Consider the following 13,034-nt stretch of genomic DNA (forward strand, 5'->3'; position numbering starts at 1 on the left):
GGAGCGGGAGGAGGGCCGAGAGACGGGGGCGCGACCTAGCAGAAACTGACGCGCGCGCCAGCCAATGGGCGCCCGCAGCTTCGACGTCGGGGCGGGGAGCGGGGGGCTGGCTCCGCAGGGAGGTGGAGGCTGCCGGGGCGCTGGAGGCGGGGGCCGGGAGGAGGAAGGGGAGGAGGCGGAGGCGGGCGCGGTGGCGGCGGCGGCGGCGGCGGCGGCGGCGGCGGAGGAGGAGGGTAGGTTGCGCCCGGGACTGTGTCTGCCGAGCTCCGCGGCTGTGCCTGTGTGAGTGAAGGAGCGGCGCGGGGAGGCAGAGGCGAGCGCGGGCGAGCGCAGCGGCGGGACGTCTCCGGCGGCCGCGGGGCCAGCGGCGGCGCTTGGTGTGGGGAAGCAGCGGCGGCGGCAGCAGCAGCAGCGGCGGCCGCCTCTCCGCCGCCGGGGACGCCGAGGCACGGCTGGTGGCACTGACATCGGCGGCCCTGCCTCTTCTGTCTCGCCCCCGGCCCTCCCCATGTGATCGGTCTTAATCCCGGCGGAGTGCGCGCGTGGGGCTTCATTCCGCGGTGCCGGGTCTCCTTGCCGGGGTGGGTGCTCCTGTGTGCGCTTCTCCTCCCCATCCCCCTTCCCCCAAGAATAAAAGAAGAACCAAGAGGCGTGCTTAGAAAATAAATAAATAACCACCACACACGCGCAGCCCGGAGCGGAGTCGTCGAGGCTGGCGGCGGCGGCGGAGGAGGAGTGAAGGCGGCGGCGGCGGTGAAGGAGGAGGAGGAGGTGGAGGAGGAGGAGGAGGAGGTGGAGGAGGAGGAGGAGGAGGAGGGACGCGCGAGAAGGCAGTAACTTTAAAGCCAGCTCAGAAGCCCAGACCTCCAGCCGAGCGGTTTGCAGCGCGGCGGCGGCGGCGGCGGCGGCGGCGTTCAGTGTCTGGCCCGCCGGTCCGGTCGGGGTGTGCAGTAGGACGGACGAGCAGCGCGTCGCTGTCCCCCGGCGGCTGGAGATGTCCGAGCCCAAGGCAATTGATCCCAAGTTGTCGACGACCGACAGGGTGGTGAAAGGTAAGCGGCGCGCCGCGGTCGCCCCGGTGCACCGTGTGCCGCAGGAACCCTCACGGCTCGCCTCCCCTCCCCCCGCCCCCGGTTCTCTCCTTGCTCCAGCCACGGACCTTCTAGGATATTGTGCAACCCTCGAACCCCCCCTCCTTTGCGCGCCTTCCCCCCAAGCCTCCCACCCAGCCCCACTTGGGGCATTTTTATTTACGGGGGCGTCAGTTGGCAAATGGCTGAGCCGCGGAGAGGCGGCGGCGGCGGGGGTGGCGGTGGCGGGAGGGGGCGCCCGGGGGGTGGTTGCTGGCAGGGTGTAGCTGCTGTGACAGAAATAGGAAGTGGGTGGCTGCTCGCAGGCTTGCATGGGATCGGGTTTATGATTTTCTTTTGCAGAGGGAGGGGTGATTTATGGCTTTTAAAAAATTAATATGGCATTTTTATGTGGCCGTGGCTTTCCACCGACTGCCTCGCTCGGGCTGGGTTCTCTCGGAGCTCCATTGCAGCAATTCCCTCCGCGCCCCCTCCCCCTCCCCCTGAAAGGGCCTGCACAGGACTCGCGAGAGAGCGGGAGAGCGTGGGGGGAGCCCGGCGCTTCCTTCCGCGCGGGGCGGGGGCGGCTGCAGGCGGAGGGGGTGGCCGAGGGGACGCGCGGGGGCCGCGGGAGGCGGGGAACGACCCGAGAGCCCCGCCGCGCCGCCCCGGGATTCCCCCGCAGGCCCTGAGAAAGACACGAAAAGCAGTTCTCCAACCTCCCTCGCCACCGGAGCCTTCCTTCCCCCGCCGACCTGTCAGTGCTCTTGAATGGTTCCCCGTTGGAGCACACCTCCCTGGTGGTAACCTCACCCGGCTCGCTTCTTCCGTGCCCCTGGCACCCCCTTGTTAACGGGCCATTTGATTCCTGTTATTGCCTCTTCTCCCCTGCCCCGGGATCGTATACTCCTTGCCCTGAGGTTCCTGGCGTAGAGAAGCCGGGATGCGTGGGGTGAGGAAGGGGACAGGCAGTGGTCTTTCTTGCCCGGGAAAATCCGCCGTCCTCGTTGTGTTCCGTGGTGGAGTTGGGGAGGAACCATCCTACAAATCCTGGAAGGATGGGACAACAGAAAAGATCCTCCAGGATTAAGTAGTATCCCTCGTTCCTAGGGTTAGGACCCGGAGCAAAGCAGGGATGGGGTAGGGGCTAGGCACGGAACGGGCCTTAGAAATTGCAAATAGCACTGGCTGGTGTGGAGTGTGTGTGTGTGTGTGTGTGTGTGTGTGTGTGTGTGCGCGCGCGCGCGCGCGCGGGGTGTGTGTGTGTGTGTGTGTGTGTGTGTGTGTGTGGTGTATAGAACTGAGATAGTATCTAATGTGGCCATGCAAGTTGAGTGCAAGGCAATAAAGTCATTGGTCCCATGAGCACTTAGGTGAAGTAACTCCGCAGCCTTAAGACCATGATACAGAAGTCCTTCTGGGGCGACAAAACTGTTCATTGCTCCATTCACATTTGCTCACTTGTTAAAGTTGTGTGTTTATGTGTGTGTGCGTGGTGATGGGAGAGGGGGATTGTTTTCTCTTTTTTTAAAAAAAGAGAATAAAATATCTTTTCTTGTTTTGATTATATTAGAATCATTCCTGCTTGAATGCAGTATTCATAGACTCATCAAAGTAAGGAGGAAATACCTTTGCAAAAAATGACTCGAAGTAGGACTACAGATGAACAACTATTCTCTCTGCAGTAATGGCTCCTCATGTAAACAGTGAATTCAAATCGATTCCAAAGAACTATGCTTTATATTAAGGGTTATTGTTGACATTTTAAAAAATTAAGACCTTTTGCTGAAATACTGGAGAATAACATATCTCCCTAATGTGTGATGTTTAGGTGTAACTCCAGTGTATGTTAAGATTGCCTGTTTTCAAAATAGTGTAAAGCTTACAATTAAAGTGCTAGCAGTAAATGTGTCAACAATTAAAAGTCAGTCATATGTGCATATATAACTTCAGGTTCCCTGTTTTAAATCACAAAGTGTGGGTTCTCTGTGTAAATGTAAAATTGTCATGGAGAGAAGAATGTAGAATTGTCTATACATTCTGGCTTGATGTCTTTACCAATTAATGTGAAAGAGCCCATTCAGCCATTCTATGCCTATTTGGTCTTGCTTTTTTCCAATGCTATATTATAATGTTTTTATAGATGAGTCTTCATTGTAAGTACACAAATTCTCCTTAATTCCAAAAAAATGGTTTACATATTTTCGTAGAGCTAAAATGCACACGTGGTTAATATAGGAAAATAGGAAAGTCTCAAAATAGGGAAAGGTAATTTTGTATTTGTTTTTATAGGGATCTTGATGTGAAATTTTAAATGTGAAATTTTGTTTATAGAAAAAAACTTTTATTGATGAATCCTGACTTTAAGGTGGGCATGTTATTTTTCTTATGCTTTCTTATAGACTTTATATTGTTGGCTTAAAAGGCATTATTGAATGTTGGATCAACATTTGGTCACATATATGATTTTTATAACTGATTATTTTGAAATGGTAATCTGTTTTGATTACCAGTTCTCTAACAGATAGCATTTCCCTACGTATACAAATGCTTAGTGAGTAGAAAGTACATGAATGATGAATGGAAAATAGATGACCAAATGATTTTTCAGGTTTACAAAATTAGGTAAGACATAGTTCATGGAACCATGACTTTAAATTTTGCCAGAACTTCATCTCAGTCGTCTGACAGGATTCTTTAATGTAGGAAAGGAGTTATCCTCGAGGAAATTTTTGTGCTCCTCAAACTTTCTCTCCTTTTACAATACAGATAGTAATATTTGGTTGCATACAGAAATAAGAAGTATTTGGATCATTATTACCATGGCATGCCATGGTGTTTGTTTACAGTTATCTGCATTAGTGTGATCTGGCTTTTGTTGTATAACAATTGCTGTTTACAAATAAAGCTGTGCTTGTGGTTTTGTTTGTAGTAATACCATGATGTGACGGCTTTCTTGATTTGTACTTCCAGAATGCAACTTTAGAAAGGTAGGTTGAGTTTAAGTCTCAACTAACTATGCGATGTTTCAGGTTTGTAGCATCTTCTAGAGTGTGTTCAGAGCCCTGATCAGTTTTCCAGATCTTAAAAGTGAAAGGGAATGGCAGCACTGGAGATGAAAAGCATTTATTTAGATTGCCTCAAAAAAATTTACCTCTCATTTAGCAAAACTGGTGCTGTTTCAATTTGACTGTTCTTGGATAAAAACAATGGAAAACATAAAAAAAAAAAAAAAAAACCTCATAGAAAAGATCTTGGGAATGCTATTTGTTGGAAATCGGAGTAATTTGACCCATTTACTGTTTTACATTTTTGTAAGAAAACAAAATATATGCGTAACTGTATGGCAAAAGATGGAGGGCAGTAAATAGAAGAATAACTACTCTCCCTTCTTTCCCCCAACACACCACATAGTCTGGTTTTTCTCTGCAGTGGTGCTCCTCAGGCCTGGTTCCAAACTCTGGCTTCTTTTTATTTCTCCTTGCCCGTCCCTGCCTTTAACTCCGTGTCTAGCCCTAACACTCCCTCCTGGCTTTGGAACTTAGCTATTTGAAAGTCATACACTTGGAGGAAATGAAATTGTATGTAATGAGTACCTTGCTTTGTTACTTCTTTTTCCCTTCCCTTTGTTCCCATCTCCAAGTATTTTCTAATGAGGTATTTCTTACCTTAACCCGAACGGATTTTAATAGTAGAAATTCCAGATAGCATGGCAGGTTGATGGGGAGTAAATGCCTGGGAAGAGTTTTGGGGATTTTCTCAAAAACTGTAGGTAGGGAATTTGTGCTTTGTGTCTGTCAGGTTGCTTTTGGCTGTGGGGAATGCAAAACAAAACAAAACAAGCTGTTTTTCTTTGTATTGTCAGCTTATATACTGTTTGTGAAGACAAAATACACACAGGGAAATTCTGGAAGGATATCTAAGATCATATAAGCAAGAAGCTGGTAGCTAAGCAAAATATTAAGTAAACAAAGATTCAAGCCACCAGTGTTTCTAGCTGAATGAGATGGTAATATTGCTTTAAAAGAACATCAAACTATGCTACATCAGTAATCATGATCATGTTTGGATTTTGAAGCAAAGTATTAAATAATGCCATTTCTCTGTGGTGTGTCAAGAGGAGCTCATTGTGAATTTATTTTACTTAGATTGGTTACCGTCTATTCTATAGTATAGTATATTCTATCTATCTGGTTTTCCATTTGAGTGCAGTAAGACCTCATTAATTCAGTGTCGTTAACTGAAACTATGATTAAGCATTAGTGTTTGGTGGCTGAAGTCTCCATCAGCAATGGATGTGAAGAAAGGGCCTGCTAATCTAATTAATAATATAAACAACACGGTTTGGGCATGGTTAATATACTTAACAGAACAGATTCTTTTCGGGATGTAGTGAGTAGCATGTAAATTAATGCTGTTAATTACAAATTAGATCTGTTCGTTAGTGTTTTCTTTCAGGATTTCTACTATAAAGTAAATGTAACAAAACATTATTTTCAAAACATTTTGTAAACTAACACAAAAGCCTTGGGCAACAATTGAGACTGTGATTCGGGGAACTTCCAGTGATTCTAAAATGCCATCGAATAGGAAATTAACATTTAGAAAAGAATATGTTTTTGGAAACTGGGGGAAAGAACCTGTACTTTAAATGAGCAAGCTATTTTAAGACATCCAGTTAAAATGTGAAAAAAGTAACAGCTTAGAATCTAGTTAGTTTTACATTTGTTTATGTTAGTTTAAAAACATGCCTTTTTATGTCTACTTCATTTTTTAAATCTGTTCATTTCCATAAATATGACCTGTTTTATTTATAATTTTAAAAATACGAAATATGACTTTGATATAACGTACGTTTATAATTTTTATAATTGGTCTCTCATGCTTTTCCTTATCTTTTCTGTGTCAGCCATGTGTAAAGTTGGAACTAATTACGAAACCAAATAAAGAGTCCATTTAGAGTGACCTCATTGGAAAACAGCATTTTTCTAGACATACTCTCCTTTTAGCAAATCCAGTTAATTTACTGTTTTGAAAGTTTTGTGAAAATATTGGACACTCCTGAACTATAGGGAATGATGATGATTCACGATCTGGAACTTTGGTAAATACAAAAAAATCATTTTGTCATTTTTTTTAGCAACTTTGTGGTGTAGCATTCTCTTAATATTCAAGAGAGATACAGTGAGATTTTGAATTCCAACTTTCTACAATTCCACTGTAATATATTGTAAGTCACAGGTTTTTTCCTCATTTGTAAAATTGTACTCACCCCTCACTTCTGGGAACCAGAGGATCCTCAAATGGAATTTGAGGTCACACTGGGTCCACTTGCCTGGGAATGGCAATTCAGTCACTGCTGACACAGAATTACAAATGACAATGTGTTAATGTATTTTCAGGGTCACTCAAGAATAGTCAGAACAATTAATATTGAAGTCTGTGAATGCCTTGGGTCTACAACAGTAGCTTATGGTGGCATTTATTTTATAGTTGAAGAAATGGAGACAGAATAGATAGAATGGTCGGTCACAGGTGGGACTAGAATGCAGGTAAGTGTAAGCAAATTCTTTCCTTTAGCAAAGATGTTCTTTTGTCTTGAAAACCTGTTTGACAGTGTCACTTCTTTTGGTATATTTAAGATGTCACATAGTATTTCAAACTTTGCTTTACTGAATTAGTAGCTGTATAAAATAGTTTTAATAGGAGAGGGAGCTTTTATATCTCTGTATTTAGCAGAAATAAACATTCTGACGATAGATATTATAACCTGGTTTGATCTTGGCATGAGGTTTACTAAAGGAAAATTGTTAAACGTTATTTTCTATTCAGGTAAATATATACACAGAAATAGAAATAGCATATTATCCTACTAAAACATTTATTGACATTTATTTTGAAGGTTGTCATCATAAGCCTCTTTGTCTGAACTACAGATAATGGCCGATACAGTTGGTCTGGTTTGAGGATTTTACGAATTTCTAGAGAAAGCTCAAGCAAAACCAACAACCAGTGCTTTGTAGGTGTTTCACTCCTTTTTAAAAAATAGTCATCAGGTGCGAATGTCGGCACTGACACACGGTTTCAGTTTGTAAACTAAGTCTTTAGTAATCTTGACATTTTCAGCATTATTAACTCATTTTACCGTATTTTCATCTTCTGTATTCATACAGGCTGTATCATGATAAGCCATCAATTATATTTCATATAAGAAGTCAAATAAAACACTTCATATTCCTCTATGGTTAGGTGTTCTGAATAATGGCTTAAATCAGATGGACTGGCAAACTGAGGACCTGGGCCTATGGCTGGGATCTCAAATCCATTTCACAAATGTACATGCAGTAACTGAAACCCTGATATTGAAAACAAAAACAAACCCTGACTGAGAAAGCAGTAATGAATCATTAAAATATTACAGTTTTAGAATTCGATCTATTCTTTGTGAGACATCACAGAAATAGGATGTTGTGTTCATCTTTTTATTTCCTTAATCCATGTCTTTGCCTCATACCAACTATATTCCTACTCTATTTTAAAAGGATGGTCTGTCTGACTTTCTATGAACTTCTCTCTCTTGCAACTGGAAATTCTGCAGATGTCTGCAGAAAGCAAAACACATAAGTAGAGACCAGAGATTTATGTTCCCAGCTGCCTCCAGATGATGACAGACCACCTTACAGGGTTTGTCAGTGTCAGGTACTTCCTACAGTTAGGAAGCCAGAAGAATGATGGTTGATGTTCAGAAAGAGAGTTTTATTCATACAGAGCTAAATTTTAAAAGATCCCATTAGCTCTAAGTTTCTGAGATGTAGAGTCTCTTCTTGTACTGTCCATACGGTAACTGTATGGACCCGCTTTATTTTTTTATTTTTTGGGGGGAGGAGCTGTTACTTCTGATTTAAAATGTTCAGTTGTCTCTGTGTAGTAGTAGAATGTTTTGGAGATTCTGGTAGGTCGGTGTCTAAACTATGTCTCCCAGATTGCTGCATATTCGTGGAAGGTACACAAATTTTTTTTGTTAATATGTATATTCAGAGTTTTAGTTTGAAAACCATGGTCATCGAATCAGTGGTGCCTAGTTCAATGCCTTGCTTCTTATGCCCTGAATCAGTTCTTGTCCAATGACTTTGAACATTGCACAATTCTCACTGCACCTCCTGAAGCAATGAATGGAGACAAATTATGTATTTATTTTGAGTACAATTGTATTAAGTTCTGTCTTTTTTATAAATGGTTCTATATGATAACTGTATGGTTTTGGAATACTTCCTCTCCAGCCGCATCAGACAATAGAGTATGAGAGGGAGGCATTAATAAGGTGATATAATTAGATTCAGGGAAGTTTTGTTGTTTGGTCATTTGGACTGGCTTCACGCCAGCTGAGTTTAAAAGGCTAACTCCTTTTCAACTCAGCATATTAGCTTGAGCTTGAAAGCTTTTTTCGATTTTTGTTGTATTTCCTCTTAGACTGATCAGTTTTTGACAGGTGAGAAAAGATATGTTAATCACTCAGTGTTTGACATATTGGGTGATTTATATTTTTTAATTATTGTTTAGATTTGGACTTGAAGAGAGAATGATGGGGAAAATTCCATAAAACAAAACAAAACAAAACAAAACAAAACAAAACAAACCAAGACCAGAAAAACCCCTCTTCCTTTGTTTACATCTCAATTTATCATTTTCTGTAATGCTTTTGTAATTCAGAAATGCAGCCTTCTTCAACATAACCTCCTGCCCTCCTCCTGCCCTCCGCTGGCCCCCAAATGTCATTGGATTCTATCCAATGGGAAGATATATGGGCTATGAGAAGTTAAAAAAAATGTGGCACCAGCTCTGCTGACTCCTTATATTCTTCTAAGTGGGCTTCAAGCCATCGTTGACATTTGTTTTTAAACATCCTGTAAGCCATGCCGTTTTATCAAATTAAATTAAAAGCACAATATATTCTTTTACAATGACAGAACCTGAGTCAGGACTTCCAAGTTTGTGTTATTATTATTATTTTGCTTTTTACAAAGGAATTAAATTTTTTTAAATTAAACCTGGCATTGTTGGTCTGCTGTGCATACTTAATGCTAATAAAGTACATGCATACCTTCTGTGTGTGGGTTTGATTATTGTCACGGGAACAGTTCTCATCTTTTAATTCTCATCCTTTGAGCTTTGATTCAGAGGACACCTCCTCTGGGACCGCATCTCCTGAAACCTTCAACTGGAGTAAGGGGACTCAGCCTCTTCATTTTCTCGGAGGACACTTTGATTAGAGCATGCTCTGTGAAGACTTATTTACCTTTCTGCCTCCTCTCCAGGAGAGAGGGGCCTGCCTCCACTTATCTTGGTATATTTAACCCCAGTACAATGCCTACTGTAGAATATACCCTTGATACGTTTGTTGGTAAATGAACAAAATAACAGATAAAGGATAAGAGGGATTTAAATTTCCAAATTATAGAGTTCTTTTCTATTATGAAATTTTGTGGATCCTAAGTCATGGACAGCTCACAAACATCTGGTGAGTTTCTTGTTTCATAAGTGCCAATGCTGTAGAAGAGTTTTTTTCACATGTATTTCTGAAATGCTCTCTCGTTAATTGAGATGATATGTTTTTTGCCCAATAGACAGACTACAGAAGCATAGCGGGCAGGAGTGGCTTACCCAGGGAGTGCTTGGTTGTCGGTGGCTCATTGTCAGTCAAAGGACATATAGGTCTATTTTCTCAGAGGTAGGTGATGTTTTCTTCCTTCAGGAAGACTGGTGATGATACCAAGTTGAGAGAGAGCCACTATGACAAGCCTCTGGGAGGCCCAGATTAGACTTCACAATTACATTGCTTACTTAGATAAATACACAAATGCAAATGAATAAAAGTCAATATGTTCAGGAATCAGAGCAGAGATGTAAAACATACTGCAGGCCCAGATAAGACATGTCTGTGTAATACTAATAAAAAATCTTCAGGCCCATTCCGTGAGTACAGGCTGCTGGTGAGTCAGCTCTGCCGATGGCACGTCTACATGGTGGATGTTTTTCTGAAAACTCAGCCCTGGGATCCACATCAGCTGGGAGAGGGTATGTTGTGAGGCACCTGCTCTCAGCCCAGTCCTTACAGAGCACCACTGATCTGACCTAGTCCGCACTTGGTCAGGTGGCTCCCCACTGAAGCAGGCTTTCCAAGCCCCCGTTTATGGGCTAGGATTTAATCTGTCTCCCTAGTGCAAAAATACTTTTCTTTCAAGGAGTTGAAGACCAGGAAAACTATAATTTCCCACCTAAAATCACATCACTGTCACTGCCAATTTGCAGTCGGCAGTCAGGAGGAATCTCTCTGTTGACTACACCTCTGGCCAGAATTCTACCTGACTACTCTGTCTCATTTCCACATGTACTTTCAGAAATGCATGCAGAAAATTTGGAGGTTCTTAAAAAAAAGAGGTTCCTTCCCCTCCCCCAAGTGGTTAAAGGACTTAAAATTGTGAAAGGAACTAAGATTATTGAGTTTGAATAAGAAAAGTTTGAGTGTTAATTTATAGATTTCAGGTATTAATAAGTCTCTTTCTACAGTGGGTCACACTCCTACGTTAATCTGTCACCACTATCAATTGAATAAGAAAAAACACTATCTGGAAGCATCAGGGATTTTGGTGACTTTTTTTTTTTTTTAATCCAGTCATATACATTTAACACTGGCATGGGTTATGGGTGATCTTCGGAATGGAGAGAATTGATGATTCTCATTTATTCGGGTTGTTTTTGTGATCTAAATCTAGAATTAGAAAATTTTGAAGCTGGAAGAAACCTTGGGAATCTAACTCCTCATCTGGCCTGGAGCCAGTCCTCTGATTCTGTACTGGTGAAAGGGACTGAGAGATGAGTAGGAAAGCTTTTACCTCTTACACTTGCCAAAGTGTCTGAGCCAAAGCAAAACAAACAAATCAAACTCTTGGAATTGGAAGGTGTGGCAGTGATCTAGCTCAGTCCATCCCCAATTTGGAATGTTCTGTCCAGCCTTTGTGATGGATGCTAATCGCACTGTTTCATGAAAGCATGAAGGAGCCCCCTACTGACAGACCTGCTCTCACCTGGCCATTTCTACTTGTCAGAGTGTTTTCCTTAGGTTTGACATCAGTTAATGCTCTGGAGTACACAATCATTGTTCCTAGCATTGCCCTGTAGAGTTGCCTAAGATGAGCCTTATCTATCTTTCACAAGAGAGCTTATTTGATATTAAAAGCAACTTTCATGTTGGTAAGTCTTCTGGCTATTCCCCACATGACATTGTTTCTGGGTCCTTCTCCAGCCCAGTAGCCTTCCTTTAAACCATGGTGATTGTCAAGTTCTTTGGAAAATGGAGAAGTGAGTAAAGGTACATGTTGGCTTACCTCTTTCCATCGAACTTCCAGCACCTTGAGCTTGGTTGCCTAAGTACTCCTGCTTTTCTCTTCTGTGTTCTCATGCTGGCCCTTAAACTTTCAGGTCCTTCACTGATCCAGTCTTGTATCCCTTGATGTCCCTTGGCTGGGGGGGTGACTGCTAACTGCCTGATGCTCTTACTCCTCATGGCTTCCTATTGAAATTCCCTTCCACTGTCATCTCCCCGGTCCTGCAGCTTGAAGGTGTCAAATACCTAACCTGCTCTATATGCAGAGCTTTCCAGAAAATCTGAATAGCAGATGCATTTTAGCAGTGACTTTTTGGAGGTGTTGCCTTCCTTTTACTTGCTTTTATATGTAATACAGACCAGTAATAAAGACAGCATGATAGCATGGTGATATTAGTGTGGTAATTGAGGACAGGCCAAGTCCCTTGTTTACTTTTCAAATCGCACCATGAAGGCAGCTCAGCACCCTGCTTGCCCAGAGCCAAACTTGCCTTCTCTGCCTGCTCACTCTTCTGGGCACCTAGTCTTTGAAGGTTGTTGCTAACATATAGCTCCTAAGGCCATTGAATTTGGCTAACCTAGTGAGTTCGATTGTAATTTGATACCTAGTTTAAGTTTCATGGAGGCCTAAAAGAGGCCAGTGCCTTCCAACTATGGTGTCACAACACATTTCTGTGTTACACTCAGCTGTGAGGTATTAACAGCTACTGACAACAACGTACAGAAGTTTGCAAATGACTTATTTTAAAATATCTATATATAAGCCAGGGTGGATTCCTGTTCAACCCTAAAATACTACGTTCGCTTGTATTCTGATGTTTTTCCTCACTCAGGAGAAGGGATGGAACTGTAGCTATCATGGGGGGCATCTTGCATAACGTACAGGCTTTTTGATCATCTGATACACCGTTAATCACAGTGGAAATTGTACATTCTTATAACCTATGGCAGTGTTTGCTCTATTCCAGTGGACATTTTTGAGGACAGTTTATTGCAATCTGGATTCATGCATGCTAGTGTATTGTGCGAGTGAATGTCATGTGCATCTTGACAGAAAGGCTGACTTCTGCACCTAGAGAGTGTACCTTCATTAGCCAGATCTGCAGATTGGATAGATCTTGAAATATCCTGGGGTGATTTCAAAGTGCTTTATGCAGCCTGCTCTTTTCAGACATCTCCCACGGGCTATGGCCAAAATTCCATGAATTGTTATTTAGGATGAGCTTGGCCTTGGCCTTTGGGTAGTATTGAATTCAAGAAAAGTCTTGTGCTTTCAGAGACTTTTTGAGAGTAAACTTCCATGTCTCCTTTTGAAGAAGAATGCCATGCCTCTTGCACCACTCAGTTTTCTCTCTGCTCCCTTCAAGTGTGATATAATTATAATACCCTAGTTGGTAAATGGATTAAATAATCCATTATTGAGTATAAAATGACTGTTGAAAATATATTGTTTCCTTCACTTATCAAACCATTTTCCTACACATCCATCCTTCCATCCTGTCCATGCATGCATCACTGCTTGCCTGGGTCTGTGCTGTGTTCTTGGGGCTTAAAGTAGGCAATCTCTGAAGGTTGCTATC

General features: G+C 42.7%; 1 protein-coding gene across 3 annotated transcripts in view; it reads left to right on the forward strand.

Annotated features, from left to right (window-relative positions):
* The first annotated feature begins 812 nt into the window (after positions 1-812).
* The window catches only part of PPP3CA (protein phosphatase 3 catalytic subunit alpha), a 326,948-nt gene continuing 314,726 nt past the window's right edge, over positions 813-13,034 (forward strand). Inside the window, exons 1-3 of one of the 3 annotated variants that reach the window (XM_047855193.1) lie at positions 813-1,052; positions 4,003-4,060; positions 6,564-6,622. Coding sequence is in view for 1 of the 3 variants with exons in the window: in XM_047855192.1 (XP_047711148.1) it covers positions 995-1,052 (58 nt within the window). In the remaining 2 variants the exon portion in view is untranslated. The remainder of the gene's footprint in view (positions 1,053-4,002; positions 4,061-6,563; positions 6,623-13,034) is intronic. The other 2 variants (XM_047855194.1, XM_047855192.1) reach the window with 2 other exon arrangements.

Source organism: Prionailurus viverrinus, chromosome B1 (genome assembly GCF_022837055.1).
Source record: "Prionailurus viverrinus isolate Anna chromosome B1, UM_Priviv_1.0, whole genome shotgun sequence".
NCBI lineage: Eukaryota > Metazoa > Chordata > Mammalia > Carnivora > Felidae > Prionailurus > Prionailurus viverrinus.